A 22,127-nucleotide genomic window follows, 5' to 3' on the forward strand; every position below is an offset into this window, starting at 1 on the left:
CTAAGCCATGATTTCTCTTTACAGTCACTTGCAATGTTGTGAACAACTGCCATCCACACGCACAGTGCATTTATGTGACACCCAGTGGCCACTACCAGTGCCAATGTAATGCTGGATATGAAGGTGATGGCTACGAGTGCTCTGAAACTGGTGAGTTCTCATTCGAAATCACATCTTATGCATTTGAACTGAACTCCATTGTAAACAATCTATACAGATGCCTTGAGGTGTATCATAGGAAATATTAGAATGTTGTAAAATGAAATTGGTGTCAATGGCTTTCGGGAGCAGCTGAGTAATGCACTCTGTCACGCGAGCTTTCATTGCAGGTCGCATCATCAGGCGATGAAAGTGCCTCTATTGGCCATGAAAATTTGCGTGATGAAGCACAATATGCAGCTGCTCCCGAAAGCCGTTGACACCAATCAATCTCACCGCGAAATCCTACGCTTCAATGTAAAATGAAATTATTCACCATATTTTTTTAAATCGTTTTATTTTGATCTGCTGTCTGTCCCACCTCTAAAACAAGTATTAGTGTGCAAGTGCCAAGTATGTACTCTGTAAAACTTTGATTTAACAACATACAAATTTTGCTTTTGGGAATGAATTTGTGAACTGTAAGAGCTGCGTGAGGTACAGATATACAGTGGTCTTTTTTGTCTTAGGGAGTATTTTGTGACACCCAGCTCCATTTGAGATGTAGATTGCTATGGATTTGGTTGGAATTTATCACTTTGGCATGGCATCTTGAAGACTTCCTTCTGGGGCAGTACGTTTTGTTCAGTCTGCCATCTGTACTTTAAAATTTCCTACGGTTCCAATGCTAATGCAGTGTTGTCATCATAAGTCAGTGTTAAGACTGTCAGGTATCTGCGAAGGCAAGTTCCTTTTTGAAAGAGCCAGCGTAGGAGAAGTATATGAAGTTAGCTCTCCGGTGTTTAATATGTATAAAAATCAAAGAGTAAATCAATTTCTTGTATTTTTTACAACATAGAAAAATGGAACTCAGTGCTGTATGAATGCCATAGTAACTTCATTGCAGATTTCACTCCCTCAGCCATATTCTACTGCAGAAAATTTTGTTGTTAGAAATTAAATCGAGCATCTAGAGCCACATTACATACCTGTACCTTTATGTAAAGCAGGGGTTCCCAAACTGGGGGGCGTGACACCCAAATGAAATAAATAAAAAAATTACAAAAATAATTTCCTCAGATCTTTGGAATAAATTCTTTCTAAGTTTTCATAATTGTAATCTTTCCATTCTGCGTTTCCTGCATTCAACAGTGAACAAAATAATCTACCTACTCACTGTATCAAGTAGGCACATACTTGTACGAGTACAAGTACTTGTGCAAGTAGGAGTTGGTATGTACGGCACCGTGGAAATAGGGTATTGCAAAATGGAAAGCTGATATGTGTAGCGGAGGGGGGGGGGGGGGGGGGGGGGCGTGGTACAAAAAAGTTTGGGAACCGCTGATGTAAAGTATTTTCAAAGAAGGTATTCCCATCTATGAGAGTGTTCCCAAATGTTTAATAACAGGCAATTAAAAATCCATTTGGATTCGAAAATATCTGAAGATTGGGGACCTGAAATCTAGGATCCAGTTCAGATATGGGTATGAAAAAAATCCTGTATCTGTCATTCTGTGGTAATCAACCCTAGTGGAAAATTTTTATAAGAAATTTTCTTATTAGAAATTGGGCATGTTTTTAAAGAAATTCTTATAAAAAATTTCTTTTGAATTATTATTATTAGTATTCTACCGATTAAGGTAGGTTTTCATGGAGTATTCAAGAAGTGAGCTGGGAGCCTCCCTTTCCTTCCAGCACTACCTTTTTTAATTCACTGTAAGGCCTACTCTCTTTCAATCTGTCTAAAAATCCTATTCTTTTCCTTCCCCTCCCTCGTTTCCCTAACATTCTACCCTCTAACCCCATTTTCAACATCCCCTCACCGCTAAGCACTAACTCCATCCATACCTTCTGTCTCCTCCGTATCTCATCTAAAAGCTGCCTCTCCTCGCTAACCATATCCAGCACTTCGACGTTACTTTTCCTCTCCGTCCATTTCACCCTCTCCATTCTTCTCCATACCCACATCTCGAATGCCTCCAATCTTCTCTCGTCTTCTTTCCTCAGTGTCCACGTTTCCGCACTGTAGAGAGCTACACTCCAAATCAAACTCTTCACTAACCTTTTCTTTAAACTCTTACACAACTATCCTCTCAGAAGCTCCTTCCTGTTCATGAATGCCTCCTTCGCTAATGCGATTCTCTTCCTTATGTCCTTACTACTGTATCCGTTTTCCTCTAACGTACTGCCTAAATAGTTGAATTGCTCAACCTGCTCAAGTTTTTCCCCACCCACCTTTATCTTGAGTCTCACATTCCTCGCTCGTGATGCTTTACAAAACCGCATAACCTTAGTTTTCTTGTGATTAATCCTCATCCCATACTCCTCGCAACGCTCGTATAACGCATCCACTAGAGCCTGAAGCCCCCTAGCTGACTGGCTAATCAACGCCTGATCATCCGCGAATCTCACTGATTTGAACATCATTCCTCCCACTTTTATTCCAGCTTCTAACTCATCCCACGCTTCCCTTACCATCTCTTCAGCGTACACGTTAAAGAGCAGCGGCAATAAAGGACAGCCTTGCCTCACACCTCGGCCAATGCTCGCCCGCCCAGATTCTCCGTCCGCTACCCTCACTTGCGCAGTCTGGGCCATAAACAGATTACGAATCAGTCGTCTATCCCTCCAATCTACACCTATTCTCTTGAGAATGTCCATTAACTTACCTCAGTTCACCCTATCAAACGCCTTCTCAAAATCCACGAAACACGCATATACGTCCTGCTCATATTCTAGGTTCCTCTCCACGAGGGACCTCATTATTGCTATTGCATCACGAGTTGACTTCCTTTTTCTGAAACCAAACTGATCTTCGCCCAAATACTCGATTGCCTTCGCCTCCATTTGTCTGTTCAATATCCTCAGCACCACTTTCGCTGCATACGATATTTGGCTGATAGTCCTATAATCTCCGCATTCCACAGCTTTCTTCTTTTTCGGAAGCGGAATTAAAACCGTCTTCACGAAATCCTCCGGCCAACATCCCTCCTCATAGATCCAGCGCACTAGTTCGAGAAACCTTTTCTTACCTTCCTTCCCTAGATTCTTCAGAAGCTCACACGGTATATTGTCCACGCCTACTGCTTTCCTAGCCTTCATATCACGGAGTGCTCTCTCTATTTCCGAATCTAATATCTCCGGCCCAAGATTATCCTCCTCCACTGCACTCCAACGAAGATAAGAAAACGAACTTTAAAAATTTAAACAATAAGGTTCTTAAAAATTAACACAAAAAATTCCCTGAGTGAGCATCGATCTCACTACCTTCACCTCCACAGTCGGACACCGCATCCACTGGGCTGTCGCCCACTTGTTCAACATAGGCGTTCAAAACAGTTTATATAGCCTACCTTCATTTTTTACGATTTTTAATTGCTTTTTTCTCGGAATTTTACGAGAAGTGCGTCGTCTCGCTTCGGCATATTACATTTGTACCCATAAACTACTGAATCGCAAAATTTGAGGTCGATCGGCGATGCGAAGGTCATGTACATATTCCCCTTGTTAGACTTATACGGCCGTATCCATAGATTTCCGCTAAAACACGCTAGTAGGGCGACTAACTTAGTCGGCTACTAAGACCTTTTAGTCGCCTACTAAGATATGGTATTCATGGATTCTATTGCGTGAGCTACTACGAGCTACTAACTTAGTATGCTACTAACCAGCTCGGCAGCCGATACTCGGTAGCGATTTGGGTTCAACCCGCTAGGCTACGCTTGACAACACTGCATCTGACTCCTCCGCGGCGCGGAAAACTTTCAAACAAAAGCAACTGATTCAGCAAAATGCATTGAAATTTTTACTTCATAGCGGATAATTCGATGTGATATCGCATTGCGGACATATTTTTTTATTGCTGTACACAAAAATTATGCAATACCATTGGGAAAGGGTAGATTTATGAGTAATACAGAAGCATTTGTATGTTTGAGATGCAGTTATTGTTGTACAAACGGCCGTGTATTCATTGATCATATACATTAGATATTGTTTGCACTTCCGATATTTGTTTCCATTAGTGTATGCGTGATTAGTATGGAAAAACATAACTAGCAACGTCAGTATTATACATATCTGTATTCGGAAAGCAGAAATACACCTCAATGTCGGAGTAGAAACGAAAACTTTTGCAATGGAGAAATGAAACGTTAAGAAAATAACGTTGAGATAAATGTGTGAATGATACACATTTATTATGTTACAAACACCTACGTGCGAGCAATTAGTAACATCTGTTTGACTCCTAAAATGTTAGTCAAGGAAACAACAATCTGCTTCGCTACATTTAAATATTTCAAATATTGACAGCGTGCGGAAATATACGGCATATACTTTACTAGAGGTGGTTAATGTAAAAAACAAAGCATAATTAACGTAACTTGTTTTACTTATTTATTGCTGATCATATCACAAATAGCACTACAACGCACACAACATTTCACTTCACATTTCACGAGCTGTCTTTATGACACTTATATCCGTACATTCTGAATCAACTGGTTCAATGAAAAGCTTGACTCACACTTAATTTAAAACACTATAACGTAACTCTAGTAAACAATGATAATCAGTTTTCCAATCACTCCGCACACACCAAAAGAATTTGCACTCGTTGACGTTCGAAAGAATTCTTCACATCTCACTTCCCACTCATCACTAATGATTTAGAATCAGTTGATGTTATTTCAAATTACCATTACGTAGACAATGAAATAAATAGGCTGAAACAAATTTTTAAACCAGAAATTGTAACATCAACAAACTTCCAATCTCACTCTCCTCTATCACTCGTACAGTAACCAAAACAAAAACAACAGCGTAATGAAATACGCGAAATGTACACACTGGCGAAAGTTCACGATGAAGTGACTAGAATAAGTAATAAAATCAAACAAAACTTATAAGCGTACAAACGAATGAAAATTTATAAGCGTTTGCTGTATCTCTAAAGAACAACTGCTTCAAATATGGAACATACCCCTCTCGCAAAAGCTAGTAGATACCTTTGATCGAAATGATTAAACCAGTATGGAAGAAATAAATTATTTTGTCATAGCTCATACACTCACAAATCACTTCACTTGTCGCTTCACTCTTTACTTCATCGTCTATATGCAATCAATTCACTTAGGGGCGCACTGAATGTACAAATTGTGTTCACTTACACTAGAGGCACAAGTTCACTGCAAGTCGTAGCTTCCTCGCAGCTACGAAAAACTTTAAATTCCTGTCAACAATTACACTACATACGTTGCCTGCCTTACTTGGAGAATGGATTCTCGTATTCCATTTTGGCACAAATGCATAAAAACTCTATAACAGTATACAAATAAAACCGGAGTTCGATCATCCACAACGGTCCGCCATATTTAGTAGCTCCCTTAGACAAGGCCGGAGGGCGACTAAGAACCGGCTACTAAGATAGTAGCATACTAAGCTTAGTAGCCCTTACTAACGATCTATGAATACCATTTTGCTAGTATGCTACTACTTAGAACGCTACTTGGGCGTTAGTAGCTTACTAAGGAAACTATGAATACGGCCGATAGAATTTTATTAGAATTTCTGTAAGACTTCAAAGAAATTTCCAATATGGAATGTTGCAAAATTCAAAATCATGGAAGATTGGAAGGAATTGAGTCCTGACATCATCTACAATTATTGTCGCTTGTATTACTAATGTGTTTTTTTCACATTACACTGAATCCCTTCCTCTTTCTTAAGTCCTCTCTTGTGAACTTTCAGTGATGCTCACAGTTGCTCGATTAAAAAAAATGTTTTTAGCCTTTTTAAAAGACTTGGGGCATGCATTATGTACTTACTCAGAAACTTGTATAATGTCTTCATATAAGGTGCTTTAGAAAAGTAATAGCTTGATAAAAAATTTGGAGTCAGCATGAAGCTATTACACCCATAGGTAATAGGTATTAAAATAATATTTTCCTTGATGAAGCCATTTTTAAATTTCAGCTGCATTTGTTCATTTGCCTACCCCATAAGTAATTCTTCTCATTAATGTGACTACGATCACCCACTTCAGATGTGGAGAGGCACTGCATCAAAAGTGCGTGATGCTGCTGGAAAATCCCATTAAGACTTTGCTGAATGAGAGCGCTGCTCTAGACTTGCTTGTTCCTCCTCTCCTAACCCGCTTTTGCTCGTCGATAAATTGGGTGCTGTCTGAAATGTCATAAAAGTTTTTGTTAAAAATTGGGCGCAAAATAATTGTATGATAAAACTGGTTGAGGATTAAAAATTCTAAGTAGGATTCAGTAATGTAAAGTCAAGTAAAACTTACCTCAAAAGCCACCAGCTGTGTAATCTGAATCTCATATGGAATTATCAGAAGCAGCCTTATGGCTGAGATCTTTTTCCTCTATAATCTTCCTTCCTCATTAATATCACAGATAATTTCCCATTTGTGGAAATAGTAACTTGATTTTTCTCCATCATTTATTTTAAAAACAAATCCAAAATTACTGTTTTACTTAAATAACACTAGAAGGACGGCAGGGGTCATTTGACCCATTTTCAGAATTCAAATTTATTTTTCTCTTTTTAAAATATTTTTTTAAATTTTGAAACTTTTTGACTTTGCTCATTTTGGTCTATATTTTGATAAATTAGTGAAAATTCAACAATAATTTTTTGTTTTAAATTTTTATGACGTGTTATACCTAGAAGGACGGCTAGGGGTCATTTGACCCACAACTGGTTTTCGCGCTATTTTCTTGCCCGTGGGCACTTTAGTGCCATGTATATCATATAATCAGCAAGAGGCTAGTGTGGTAGATGATTTGCTTCATTTTGAATCTGGAAGTACCCGGTTCAATGCCAGTTTCGTCCCAAGGGCTCCTATCTGTATTCGAAAACCTAGGCACAGCGACTTGTTGTGCACAATCTTTCGATATTTTTTGGGCAGCAAAGGGAAATAATACCTTTTCAATCCTTGATTTGTGTAAATTCATGTAATTACGATATTTTAATTTTGTTTTATTTATTGTTCAATGATTATTGTATTACCCACACCGGAAAATCGTCACATATCCCAAGAATTGTTTTCCGTCGTCCAAGATTCAGAGCTCTTAGAGACATTATTTTCAATATTGACTCATCAGGTTTACGAATAACTTTCATTTTTTCTGACCTGACGGAACTGTCACTTGACCTAGCCCCTTTGCCGTGTGTCCAGCATTAGTGCCGCCTGACCCTGTCGGGGTTTGGGGCGGGTTGACTGCACGCTGCGTCCTGGGGAAAAATCCTCTCTTTTTGAGAGAGCGGAGGAATTGGGTGGACTGTAAAATTCTGCTGTAAATCCTACCCTCAGAATCCGCACGTAGGTCAGAGAAGAAGCATCACTGCAAGTTCCTGAAAGATACGAATCAGGACAGGGGCAGATCCAGGATTTCTTTCTGGGAAGGGCACAAGCAAGGCCTTATCCAGGATTTTGTTTAGGGGGGGGCACAAGGATACCTCGTTATACAAAACGAACGAAATGATAATGGGACTGTATTAAAAATCTAGCATATTTTTAAGGGTCTGGGGGGGGCACGTGCCCCCCCCCCCTGGATCCGCCTACGAATCAGGATACCGTTGGCGGTTGAGTCCCTGCCTTTCGAATGGCAATTAGCGTTACTTCTGAAAATTTTGTCCTTTTGTATGAATTTCTAATGCTCTCCAGCTCTCTATACCTCCAATGCAACTAGAGAAGATTCTACCATAATGCGCTTTTGTTTTTAGATTTTTTTGCATGCATATCAATAGCGAGTTGAGGAAGAAAGTAAGAAGTCGAGAAATATATCAAGAGAAGAGAATCGTCGCGATTCAAATAGCTGTAGGGAATATTGAAGATCAGTCTGGAATTGAATCATAAACATCAGTTCAAGGACATTCTGACCAATCCATCAACATCTGCGTGTGATGGAAGCGACGAAGTCCAAGATAATGAATCCGATGGCGACTTTGGCGTGATAGCAAATGCACAGCTCTATCCAACAAAATGCAGCTGCCATTTTATGTGGTAAATTCCAAATAAACCAGACAAATTTGGAATCGAGTACTGGGTTTTGACAGATGTGAAATGAAAATACAGCCTAAATGAATTCCCATATTGTGGCAAAGATGATGATTGGCCATCAAATCAAGCATTAGGGAAATAAATAGTTACTAAAGTGACCGTAACATACAAGAATTCAGGAATAAATGTAACTTGTAACAATTATTTTCCATCCATCCAGCTGGCAGGAAGTCATAAAAAAATGGAAAACTTCTCTTGCATGAACGATCTGAAAAAAAAACAGGTGTGACGCACAAATATCCATGACCCCTAAAATAGCCATGTAATCCATTCAGCGCGAGTGTTAAAAAATACCTTAGGCCATAGTCTTTCGTAGAATCAGGCAAACTAGAACAATAATGTACTTTCACTCAGCAGCATGATCTCAGACGACACTATTTCCGAAACGAATAAAAGAATACCAGAGACCATCCTATTTCATAATAAAAACAAAGCGGGAGTAGATATGATGGATAGCATGTATCAATTTATTTACGCGTCTCCAAATCCAACAGCTATATCTCCACGGGCACAAAAAAGAAAAAGGTGCCAAATACCATCAAATTGAATCATTGCACCAATTTCCTTTCCATTTTCCAAATTCCTTTTCATGTGCAAATGGCTGGTGTCCTAACACCCCTTGCCACACGCTTTTAAGTGGCTTGCGGGTTAGTGTGTAGATTTAGATGTAGATGAATAAATCGTCCAATGAACGCATTCAGCGCAAAAAAATATTTTGTGGAAACAGCGCTGAAAAAATACTGTCTGTCTGAGATTTACAACAAAGTAATAAGTTTTAAAAATTTTAATGCAAATTTTGTAAACCCAGTACCCCTATTGTTTAAACATGTAGCACAACTTTTGTATTGAGTGAATATATTTTCATTATTTGATTTGCAATCGACTACTATATACGGTTTAATTCATGATTCTATAAAATAATTGTTATTAACTTTTGGAAATAATAATTAATAATGTTAAGTAGTGTTTTTAATGAACTGATTCAACAATTAATACGATTAAACTGAATATTGGTTGAAAATTAGGCGTTTTATTCCAAAATACATTTTAGGGGTCAAATGACCCCTAGCCGTCCTTCTAGGTAGCGCGAAACTCCCGTCCTCCTAGTGTTAATGAAGTTGAAATCACATGACCAGTGTGAGCAGTGATAACGTGGTCCTGAGTCATTTAAGAAAGTATCTGAGGGTAAAATGTGTCATATTTTGTTATTGTTACCCACGCTTAATTTTTAAAGCCCTATTCAGCAAGAAAAGTTGAGAAAAAAAATGAGAAAGTTTGATCTTCTGATCCTCCTGCAAGTCCTTCTCCTGCAGATACCTCCACTTACTAAGGGTCAGCCCACGGTTGATGAGCCCTCCTAAGACTTAAGCCACCCAATGAAGGCATCCTTTAATTCCTTAGTGCAGTACACTCCTGATGAATGATGGGGGGAGCCGGCATGAATAACCGGAAAACACGGATAATCCAAACTTTACTTTGATTTCCTATCATTTTCTATAATATACCTATATCAAACAATCTATTATTACTTACGCACATTTTCTATAACTTTAGATTGCTTTCGAGAATGGTTAAGAACTTTCTTTCCCCGACCACAATCTTTTTCGCGGTGATAACGTGATTGTACTTTTTTTTCTACTGCTACAAGTAATACCTGGTTTGTGAAAACCATGCACCCATGGCTGCGAGGTCACGGGGTCAGAAAAGTGGTTTGCATGAATGCTTTGAAAACACAGCACGTCAGAAACTGCACTGATAGGCACCATGCCGAGTTGTCGCATCTCGCACAAGTTGCCCGGGATGCAACTGCTGAGGGACGCAGATCCGTAAGCTCTGAGACTGATCTCACACTGCATTGCTTGGAAAATAGGAGCACGGGGCTTCTGTGAAGGCAACGGGCACGCAATTACGCCATCGCGCAGCAGCGGTTACAGAAAACCAGGGCTTGAGGCAAATTGTCTACGCAGGGGAGTGCCTGGCTGTGACTCATATTTTCTCTACTTCCACTTCCCCAACTGCTTTCACTTCCACTATTCCCTTCCTTTCTAGTTTGGCCTTGACTGCTAACGGCGTAGACATACCCGAGTGCGACGAAATCTCCGGTTCCCTTGGGCCGTATTCAACCGCATGCGAGGCCACAGTAATAATTTCGAATTTACAGTATGAAATATACAATTAAAGATTGTAACATTTCTCTTATTACGAATGATTAACTCTTGAAGAATCTTCTAAAATTAATCAAGAGTTTTTTTCCCGCCGCTGATCGTCGATTACTATGTTAGAGCAGACGTCCATGTAGACTTGAAACATTCCTTTTCAGCAAGTAGATAAAATAATTTCACTTTAAGAAGGGAATTCTAGTGGAAATAATTAGCCCGGTGTGGCATTGTATTTAAAAAATTCAAATATCTTGGTGATTTTGCGTTCGATATTATTTTTTATAATGATTGCAGAAAATTTCGAAGGACCTTGAAATCATGCACGGATAATCCGCAACCCAGATAAACCGCAGCCGGATAATCTGGAGTCTCTTGTGTATTCTTTCAGATAATCGGCACAAATACCTTTATTGCTGAATTTAAAAATTAATCTCTGCTAACAAGCTTTTGCCTGCCAAAATAATATCATTTCTTTCTCCTTTTTTCTTCTTCTTTAGAGTTATCATGTCTTGATCTTGACATTTGTGATCTGCATGCCAGCTGTGTCTTTGATGATATCCTTCAAAAGTCAATTTGTGTGTGCAATGCAGGATATCATGGGGATGGAGGAAGATGCTATCCCACTGGTGAGAAAAATACCTTCAATTCCTTTATTTCTAGTCTTCTTAAGAGATGGATGGGGTAGGTGGACAAATTACGTTCCAACTAATAGTCTATTTGTATTTCTCATGTTTGCATATTAATTCTCTACCATGAAGACGAGTGCAGAGTTTCGTCGGACTGTGGCAGCAATGCTCAGTGCCTCTTCAACAACGAGTTGCAAAGGCATGAGTGCATCTGCAGCTTGGGCTTCTCTGGTGATGGCAAATCTTGTCACCCTAACGAAGGTATGCCACAGACTAACACTATGTTTTCCACCACTTTCCCTGTGTTCATCATCTGATCCCAGATTGCTGTGAGCTCAGCTTAATCACATCCATGTAGCACCATTTTTTGATGCAAATGAACGAAATTTCGAACAAATTATCTGTAGAGCTATAGGATGGCAATCGGCATTAACGCACACATAAGGAAAAACTTGTAGTTCAATTGAATTTTGTTGTAACCTCATTCGGTTTTTCTCTTATATTATTTCTTTTTGAGTCCCCGTATTCTATCCTATCACTACCTTCCCTTTGTAGCACAAACATATTTGTGGTGATGGTGCATTTGTACATTGCGAGGCTTGGAAAACAGAAACACTGAGCTCCCGTACATCAGCTAGCGTGCGATCGCGCCATTGTTTAGCAGTGGTTCTAGGCTGTCCACGCCGGCGAGTGCCTGGGTGTGACTCATGCAATCTCTCCTTCCTTTGTTCCTGCTTCCACTTCCCCAGCTGCCTCCTTCACTTCTACAAATCCCTTCCTCTTCAGTTTGACCTTGATTAGTCATGGCATAAACATGCCTGAGCTCGACGAAATCTCCTCAGGTTGCATTCGACCTCATGCGAGACCACGGCAATAATTGCACATTTGAAGCATACACTTAAAGGTCATGAATAACACTTTTCTTAAATTACGATTGGTGATCAGTTGAATAGAATCTTTTAAAATTAATCAAAATTTTTTTTTCCGCTGCGTATTGTCTTTTTCAATACTCTAGCAGACGTCCAAGTAAAGTTGAAACATTCCTTGTCAGCAAGTGAAGAAAATAATTCCGTTTTACTGAGGGGACTCTAATGGAAATAATAAGCCGTAGGTGAAGCTTAGCATTAAAATGCAGTAATTATTTTACATCTGATTTTATTTTTTTATAAACATCATCGCATTGAATGAGGGTGAAAGGCATGCATGGATAATCTGCAACCGAATAAGCGGGAGTCTGCTGTATTGCGGATAATAGTGACGCCCCTCCTGTGGGGTACCCCATGCGTTCACCTTCATCATGGCCTTTTGCGCTGACAGCATTTTCACAGAATCTCTATTATGGCTTTAATTTCTTGGAAAATTGAATCCGAAGAACTATTATCTCCCATCTAAGAAGCTATCAAATGTGTATTCAATATGAGGTACTTTTTGAGGCTCTGGCACAAAAGGCTGAAGTGGTCAGCCATCAAAGGATAGGTACTTGGTGAACAAAAAAATCTCCTTTTAAAGAAATATATGAAAATTTAATTTCACATTGTGATATACATAATATTCTCTTAAATATTGTATCTTCTACCCCTAAACTGAGTTAGCAAGACCAATCTGAAATCAATTAGTGAATGAAGTATACCATGATTTGTAATAAAACCAGGACATCATTTACAGACTACATTTATGTGTGATCCTCCGACCGATCCCATGTGTATTATTTTCATTTAAGATTCAGCCGAATGCGCAACTGAAGCAGATTGCCATCGTGATGCTAGCTGCGCTTACGACGTGGTGAGGCTGTCTTTTGTTTGCAGATGCAATCAAGGATTCTCCGGGGATGGGAAGCAATGCTCTCCTGCAGTTATCGGTTGCAACATTGTGAACAATTGTGGACCCAATGCTGATTGCCTCTTTGACATAAATGAATCAGGATACAAGTGTAGGTGTAAAGAGGTAAGAATCTGATTTTATCCTTGATTGTCTACATCAATAGCTGCTGTACAAGTTATATTCAGGGCAGGTATTCTTCAGTATTCTAGATTTATAAAGTTTTTCCTGAGAAAAATAAGGTTTTTCCAGGATCTCACCAAAAGAAAAACAAAACAAAAAACTGTGTAAACAGAAAATTTGGCAAGTTCCGTTTATAGAGAGGCTAACGTGTCATCATACACATCCATTGAAATATAAAAAAAAAAAAAAACTGAGGGCTCAATTGCTGCTGCTGATTGAATATCCGATATCTCTGTTGACATTTTTCAATTTGAGTTTTACCTCTATTGTCCCTTTAGTTAATGGATCCCGAAATTGGTTGCATCGCATCGGTGTGACAAAGCGCAATACGCAGCGGCTCTCGAAAGCCATTGACACCAATGAATCTTAGTGTGAAAGCCGAAAGCATTTCCTGATTAGCGGGGGGCTTGGAAATCTTGAAGGCTGTGCTGGGCATTCTACCTGCCTCGTGTGCTCTCTCTCTTCCTCCTTCCTTCGCCCTTCCCATCCCACACATTTCACTTTTTTGGGACATTTGGAGGCATAAGTTTTGTGTGCACCATAACCCTCATTGTTTATAAACGTCACTCATGGTTTAAGACATACTCTACCATTCCATCTTGAATTATAAGTTATATTCTATTGGGTTTTATAGGAGAAGTACAGGTCAGCCCTCTGAATACATAATGTTCACACTTTTTTTGGTTACAGGGTTTTGAAGGAGATGGTTTCACATGCCAGAAAGATGCATCGTGCCAGCATGATGCCACAGTGTGCCATGAGAAGGCCGCTTGTGTGCCAACAAGGGGAACCTATTACTGCCAGTGCAATGATGGCTATACTGGGAATGGATTACATTGCAAAGGTGTGTCACACGTTTCTTTAGAGTCTGCATCTCACAATCATTTTCGGAGTAATCAACCGTTTAACACCTCTGCCTCTGGCTTCCCAAGTGTTCTTACTAATGAGGTCAAGGAGTTAGGTTGCCAGAAATTATTTCAAATACCTTTGCAGTTGAGAGGCAGGCCTAAGAATTTTTGGAGGGGGGAAGACACGTGCCTTCCAACCAAAATGTGATAGGCTGAGTCAAGCCTCTGGCAAACTCTGTCACTTTCAGACCTCCGTCGTGTATGTGGTGACTGTGTTGCCAAACGTCCGTTGCCTTTGTTCACTTGTTGTGCCGTTAAAGATATCACTTTAAAATCACCTTAGGGATGTATACATTAAAAGTTCTATTGGTGATATGGAATTGATATCTTTTTAATGTAAAAATATTATGCTACTGGGGACACTGCATTGCTGCAATTTGCTCTGAAGTAAAAAATTTGATTCCTCATGTACTAAATATTTCTGACTCTTATGATTAACTGTTTGCAATCCATTCATTTTTTACCTAGCTGTTTTAAAGCATGAGGGAAACTTTCTGCTAGTGAACCAGGGAATGGCCACCCTCCGGCTACCGTTCAACCCCTCTCCAGCAAAACCTGGTCGACCCATTCAGATCCAGAACTTTCAAATGGCTATAGGTAAGCACAATGGAAGAAATATCTTCCTTATAATGGTGATCACAATTTAATATTTAAATTTTTAATAATAATAATAATAATAATTTTTATTCACCTGTAATAGTTTTGTAATGGATTTTGGGGATTCTTTTAAATTTTAGTCACCATTTGAGGGAGTTAATAGTATTTTAAATCAAACAGTCTTGAAGAAATGAAATATTCAATAGAGTTTAACCCTTTGTTGCTTGCTAAGCGGGGATTTTGCTGCATTTTTCAAAGATTTGAAATAGTGCGTTTACTGTCAATTGATCACTGGTGGCACACTTAAGTATTCTTTTTCTGCACTTTTCCCTCTACCAAGAACATATGTTTGCGTCAATGTGATGACCAACTATTGCATAACAATCTTACAATGTGAGAACAGCGTAATTTCGGGTGATTTGCCACTAGATCCCTGGCGAAAAAGAATGGTAACATTTGTGTAACCTAATGGTAACTTTTGAGTGTACCATTAGTGTAGGAAAATGGTAAACTCTGTGAAGGCTGTGTGTAACCATAGTGTACATAGTTATAACTCCAGTGTACAATCTGTGTAACTTTGTGGTAAAGTGGCCCAATCTGTGTAGGTTTTGTGTGTAACTTGTGTAACAATTGGCGCTGAATTGTGTACAGTGAGTACAGAGTCTGCAGTGGTACATGATGTGTACATGATGTACACTATAGTACCATTTAGTACACAGGTGTACAATAATGGTAACAAGGGTACCATGCAATTAGGATTAAAATTAAAAACATAAATGCAGGAATGTTTAAAAATCAATCTTTATTGCTGTTTGAAGAAGAACTATAAATCATCAATTGTTGCCTCCTCTACTCCCTCTTGATGATCTTGATAGTTCCTGTTAAATGAAAAAGTAAAATTAAGAACATCTTCAAGCAAAATTTTATAACTTGATAAAATGGACAAAAATTTGGTTTAATGCATAACATTACACTTTCTGTCAAAACAATCTTTCTTTTTTTTTTAATGAAATGAAATAGTGGTTGAGAGGACCTTATTTTTCACAACATTTTCATAAATAACAACCCCTTAAGTTACTGCTCTTATTTGTTTTACCTCATACCATGTTGATTCCAGCCAACTTATATTAAGCCAATAGGTAAAATAAAATTTGAAGTAACTTACGAAGCCAGGCTCCTGAGATTTTCTTCTTCCCCAAGCCAGTGTTATGTCTTCCATTTAAATCGCTGGCCAGCTTTGACAACATGGTCATCACCTCTGCGGACTTTTGTGCAACCATTAATCAAACTCATTTGGTTATTAACAGAAAAATAAATTCTAGTAATTTTATGCATTTATGTTATCACAACTCTATTTATTTTCTAACAGAATTTTAAAAGAAGCCACACTAATAAACAGCTTCAGAATACTTCCACAAAGATATCAAATTTAGGAAATTTAATATTGTTATTCAATATAACTTAAAAGTTAAAACACCAATTGACATAATATGGGAAAATTAATTACACACTAATGCTACAAAGAAGTGAGAACTGCACTACTGATTAGGATGATCAATATGATGGCCTTTCTTCTAGGCATCCCTAAATTTGTCATGTCTAAGCCAATGCTTTGTGTAATTTTCTAATTCCTTAGATGAAGCACTTAGGTGATAAAGTCGAACTGCATCTGTAAAAGAAGGGGTATTCTCTATGACAATGATATCAACAACATGTAGTCCAATTAATCATCATAGGTAATTTATAAAATTTTTGAAGGATCAATTTATATGGAAAATAAGGAAGAGATATGTTAGACAATAACTTATGTAGTGGGGATGAAGAGCTTAATAAGAAATAAGTCTTACTGAAGAAAGGGATAGTTGTTTTTTGGGGTGTTTTCACAAAGAAATATCCTTTTGATTTAGAATTGCCTCAGATAGTATCTCTCCTCTAATGATGAAAAAATGTAATATAAAACTTACCAAAAATTATTGTTTTCAGGCCAAGCTCAGAAAATACTCTTTTATTTTTGTAGCCTATCCAGCTATAGTTGGCTTCCAAGATGTCTTTCATGACATACCGGATAGTTCGTTAAAATCATTTATTTAGAAGTGTTTCCTCCAATTAGGGCCAACTCGGAAATCTGCAATGAAATTAACAAAGTATATACATTGTAATCTTCATTTTCAAAGGTAGATGCGTCAAGTCTTTCACAGAATTGTAAATATTCATGATGATAATATTTTATAGGAATCTGTCGCATGAGACATTTTGTATAACAATAGTTTCACCAGCATTATTGCCAGCATCTTCAGGTCTTATTGACAATTCAGTTATGTCCTGTTATGTACACTGCATTCACAAACTGACATCCAATATATATTAAAACCAGTTGAAATATTATTTTCCGAAGATATTATTTCTGCCCCAATTCCAACTTCTACTGAAATTGCCAGCAAATTGTGAAAATTGATAACATTATAACTCTTTATGACTTTCATTGCAATTTAGGCATTCGTAAAAAATGTACTGAAGCACAAATCAATACCTAAATGATAATGATCGGAGAGAGTTAAATTGATGGCTATGTTTTGAACAGCTTATTAATTCCCATACAAAAAAATCTGTGCTGCGACTGCACTAAATCTGCACTGTAACTGGACTAAACTCTGTGTTTAGCACAGTCACAGTACACTTTTCTGTACTAGACTGTACTATGGCAGCTAGAATTTGAGAAGAACTGTACTGTAACAGTGCTGGATCACTGTGCTTGAACTGTGCTAGAGCTCAGACTGCACTTTGACTGGGCTGGGTAACATGACTGGAGCTGTACTATGACTCAAACTGGACTGTGACTGGGTTGGGTAACTGGACTGGAACTGTACTATAGCTCAAACTGGACTGTGACAGGGCTAGAAAACATGACTGGAAGTGTACTGTGGCTAAAAGTGGACTGTGACTGGGCTGGGAAACATGACTGGATCTGTACTATGGCTCAAACCACTGCGACAGGGCTGGACTTAAACTAGTCATTGACAGGAGAAAGTATTTCCTATATTATTTCATATTACGATCAACTATCATTTCCATGAGAATATGAATGCGTAAATTATATAAAAATTTATGCTGACATTACAGCGGCAATGCATAGCTCCAGCTTGCTTATTATTTTGGTAAAGTATGGTCAAAAGAACAACTTCCGCCGATACTCAGCCATCTTTGTTAGAGCATTGGTGTTGAACCGGTTGTAACATTACTTGTTTACGTGCTCTGAATTCTACGCTGTACGATGGATACGTCGATGTAAGATCGACGCTACCCACACAGCACAAAATATCCACTGTATATCCATTGGATATCCATAATGTCCACCACACATCCATCGCCACGGGATATATCCTATGTATATACAATGGATATCCATGGCTGGATATCCATCAGAGTACAACAATGAATATCCAATGGATATCCAAGAGTGGATATCCATTGGATATTCATCAGAGGACACCCATGGATAATAATTATTTATAATGAGTAGTAACAGTATGAACGTAAAAATCAATCTATACATGTTTTCTAAGACAGGGGTTACTAAATGATATTACAAAATAATAAGAATAACTACTTAACCCGTTCGAGATGGCGGAGTTTTCGTCTTAGCATGACTGCTGTACTGATCCCCAAGTGACTCTTCTTTCTACTGGTACGGAGCAGGGGCGCAGCTATAGGAATTAAGGCTGGGTGGGGGGGAGGGTTTAGGTGCAACTAGTATGTACCGGGGTGTGTGGGGATATGGAATACACGCCAGGATAAGCGGTAGGTGCGAGATTAATAAATTGCAGAATTTTAAAATAAATGGTTCAAAATGGTGAGTTTTACGGCTTTAGGAGGGATATTTTATTAATCCTTACGCTACCTATTCTATTAGTAATATCAATCCAATTAATTAAAATGGATTAAACTTATAAATTTCTCTGAGCTCTGCGCGGGGGGGGGGGGGGAGTTCCTCCCCCCAAAACCTCCCCCTCGCTGCGCCATTGGTACGGAGCATTTTTGGAGGACATTCGTTAAAAAGTGCCTCGCCGATAATCACACGGGAGGGGGGAGCACATGTGCTCCCTCCTTCCTTGGAGAGGAGGGAGCACATGTGCTCCCTTCTCCCCGGAGAGGACGGAGCACATGTGCTCCCTCCTCTCCGGATTTACGACCCTACCAGTGTCATCGGTTCGAGGTCAACTCATGGGTTGCTTATATGTGTTTGGCACATGGACAATTGTTTCTTGCACGTAAATTGCAGACTTTGAATTGAATTCCTCGTTTTCTTCTGAGCCTTGTCAAATTTTAAACGAAGTTCTAAGGTCAATATTAACGCATTTAATGCAGCATCAATTTCCATGTTGATGCTTATAAAGAACTCGAAATATAAGTTAATATTTATCGTAAAATTTCGTTTAAAAATTGTAAACCCTGCTCAAAAGACAAAGAATTCAATTCTTAGTTTATATTTATTGAGAATAGAACAAATATTTATTTAGAAAACTGACTGGATAAACAATTGCATGACCGCGGTCCCTTTTACCCCTAAGAGGGGTAATAAAGGCGAAGGGTCAGGGTAGTTGCTCCCGGACTCCGAGGGTAAAGCCTAAACCCCGCAGTATTGGGTCCCGAAACAAAGACGTCGTACACCCGCGACCGTCATGAAAGGGGGAAAGCTGGGAAACGTTTTTTCGCAGTTTTACTGGTTTTACTTTTGACTTGACATCCGAGTGACCACGTTTTTCGAAACTAGTGTCTTTGCGAGTGTCAGTTATTGAGGCTAGTGCGACAAAACTATATTCATCACTTCGTTTTTCGCGAGTGAATTTTAAACTGCTGTCACTAGTTCATTCTGTGTGACGCATTTGCTGGACTCCTCCGCCAGATTTCGACGGAAGTTTTTAAAGGTAAGTGTACGCGTACTATTAATAGCTGACCATATTCGTTAACATACCAGAGAGCACAAAAATCTCATGAAAGCGTTTCAAAAACAGCTAAAAAAAAGTACTGAAACAGTAAGTAATTAAGTCCGCCCGAAAACATTTTTTTCTCGACCATAAACACGTGTTTAAAGACGTAGGCCTTTAAATGCCTTTTCATGTGGCATCAGAACGTTTTCATGCAGTTTCAATTACGTTTTTTCGGCCCTAACCACGCTTTTTATGCTACGAAATTTTTTATATTCTAATAACGTTTTCGATGCCCTAATTTAAGAGCAAAAAAACAACAAAACAAATGTAAGAGGGAATAGGTACGCTAAATCTTAAATACGGGCATCTTATTGTGAAAATGTGTTAATGGATCGATTACCTCGGTGTGTGATGAAATTCTTTGTTTTCTGTTTCTACCAGTCGGTTTGTTGTGGCGAAGACAATAATTTCGACAAAGATTTTATGTAATTATGTCTTCTTGATCATCATTTAATAGTTTTACCAGTCAAAATGTGACCAACTTTTATTTGCAGTACTAGAAAAAGATTGCATCTAAATTAATAAGCTTAGCGACTATTATTATCATTTGTGCTAAGTGCACATAGTGGACCTTGTCTTTTTGAAAGATTAACTATCATGTACTTGCCCCTTTTTTTGGATGTTATGATTATTTACTTTTATCTCTTTGCTATAGGCGGTGTTAGAGGTAATTTCCCTAATGAAAAAATTACGGACAAAGTAATAATTGATTCTGTGAAAAACTGGTTGCGACACGGAAAGGCGAGGGCCATCAATGAAGCCAGGTAAACAATTCTGGTAGAGTCCTGAAATTACTATGTTCATTATTAATATTTGGCTTATTTATTTAATATTACAACTCACAGAAATATCTATACAGAGAGCATATCATTATTCCTATTTTAGTCTGTCATTAATCATGATGGTGGCCTAGGATGATCTTTAAATTATTTAGACTTTTGCATTATTGTTCCTACTATGGAGTTCCTTTTCATTGAAACAAAAACACAATTTTCAGCTACGTGACATTGGATTTATACTTCTGAGCTTATACTGTAAAGGAATAATTTTAAATTGTTAGAGCACTAACCTTAGTTACTTACAAGCTCTATTATTTATTTCAGGAATATCCAGGAACCTGGTGCACATAATAATAATAATGTTAATAATAATTGAGTTTAAATAATGAAATTCATACATATTCTAATTAAAACAAAATAGCATTGTATTGTAAAAGTCATAAGTTAAATAAATTTCATTTCAGAATGTTATTGCTCTTTCATCCATCATTTATACCTCTGGTGATATCCAAAATCTTAGTCTGTTAAATTAATACAAGGTTCTCAATCACTGCTTGGTGTGTTTACTTATTCATTGCAAAAGAATGCATTAAATTTATGTAGCCAAACAAAGAAAAATTTAAGGCATTAACTCAAGTATAATTTCTATTTTACAGTGTAGTTGTGGATATTTGGTGGATCCACTCAATATCCTGTAGGTAGCATGCCAATTTTTGGGGATCTCCAAGATTTTCCCTAGACTCTGTATATCCCTTAGAATTCAAGACGATTTGTAATGAATATCCATTGAATACCTAAGTATCGTGGATATCCACTGGTTATCAAATGAATGTCCACAGGATCCTCGATGAGTATCCACTAGATGTCTAATATATGTCTATGGCCTATCCAGATAGAGAACATTTGGATATCCACTGGATATCCACTGAAAATCCACTACAAATCCAGAGCATTCTCAATGGATATCCACTGGATATCCAATGGATGTCTAATGTATGTCTATGGCCTATCCAGATAGAGAACAGTTGGATATCCACTGGATATCCACTGAAAATCCACTACAAATCCAGAGCATTCTCAATGGATATCCACTGGATATCCAATGGATGTCTAATGTATATCCATGGCGTATCCAGATAGAGGACATTTGGATATCCACTGGATATCCATTGGATAAATCTATGGATATCCAATGGATGTCATGGCAACCAACATGGATATCCATTGGATATCCAATGGATATATTTGTGCTGTGTGGGTAAGAACATGAAGAAGTGAACTTTACTTCAATTACATCAAAATTAGCTACTTAGCCGGGAATTTTTCTTGCGGGTGAAGTGATATCGTCGATTTTGCTGAAATCCGTGTGGTTCGCGATGAATCAACTTTCCACGATTGATTTCGACGACTCGCAATCTACTCCTTGCGAAGCACGAGAGAGTTGAAAAAAAGACATATCTTTATTTATACTCTGCTGCTGGAGGTAAGTACTCAACTTCTCTAAAATTAAATTAAGACAAACTTAAACAGTCAAATTTTGAAGTAACACTTTATTAGATATCAGTATGTAATGTTTTTTCCTTTTAATTTCAGGAAGGAAGCCAAAGAGGCAAATGAATTGAGCGGCCATTCCTTAACAAGACTTTCATTTTTATGTTTATAATCATGAGTATATTTTTATTTAATAAATTTCTTTTATTTTCATATCTTATTGTCATTTATTGTGCTCCACGGCGTTAGTACTGAAACTTCATCAACAAAAACTATCAAGGTGGGCATATTTGTGGCAACTAGACAAATAGCACTGAAGTAAATTTTGGTGGTTTTTATGTTGAGTGCCCGTTGATG

The 22,127-nt window shown here is 38.1% G+C and overlaps 1 protein-coding gene and 1 long non-coding RNA gene across 6 annotated transcripts in view; both read left to right on the plus strand.

Moving 5' to 3' along the window:
* LOC124158040 (nidogen-like) overlaps positions 1-22,127 on the plus strand; it is a 123,334-nt gene that overhangs the window by 85,687 nt on the left and 15,520 nt on the right. For 2 of the 3 annotated variants that reach the window (XM_046533199.1, XM_046533202.1), the window contains 6 exons: positions 25-150; positions 10,878-11,006; positions 11,139-11,267; positions 12,727-12,950; positions 13,698-13,851; positions 14,384-14,512. In XM_046533199.1, the coding sequence (XP_046389155.1) occupies positions 25-150; positions 10,878-11,006; positions 11,139-11,267; positions 12,727-12,950; positions 13,698-13,851; positions 14,384-14,512 (891 nt within the window). The remainder of the gene's footprint in view (positions 1-24; positions 151-10,877; positions 11,007-11,138; positions 11,268-12,726; positions 12,951-13,697; positions 13,852-14,383; positions 14,513-22,127) is intronic. The other variant, XM_046533200.1, reaches the window with a different exon arrangement.
* On the plus strand, positions 19,028-20,878 carry LOC124158041. Of its 3 annotated transcripts, none has more exons than XR_006864687.1 (3): positions 19,028-19,925; positions 20,156-20,264; positions 20,604-20,878. It is a non-coding gene; the product is annotated as an uncharacterized LOC124158041 (long non-coding RNA). The 3 variants fall into 3 exon arrangements; XR_006864688.1 differs by having other exon boundaries at positions 19,028-19,437; XR_006864686.1 differs by lacking the exon at positions 19,028-19,925 and having other exon boundaries at positions 19,934-20,264.

Source organism: Ischnura elegans, chromosome 4 (genome assembly GCF_921293095.1).
Source record: "Ischnura elegans chromosome 4, ioIscEleg1.1, whole genome shotgun sequence".
NCBI classification, from domain to species: Eukaryota; Metazoa; Arthropoda; class Insecta; order Odonata; family Coenagrionidae; genus Ischnura; species Ischnura elegans.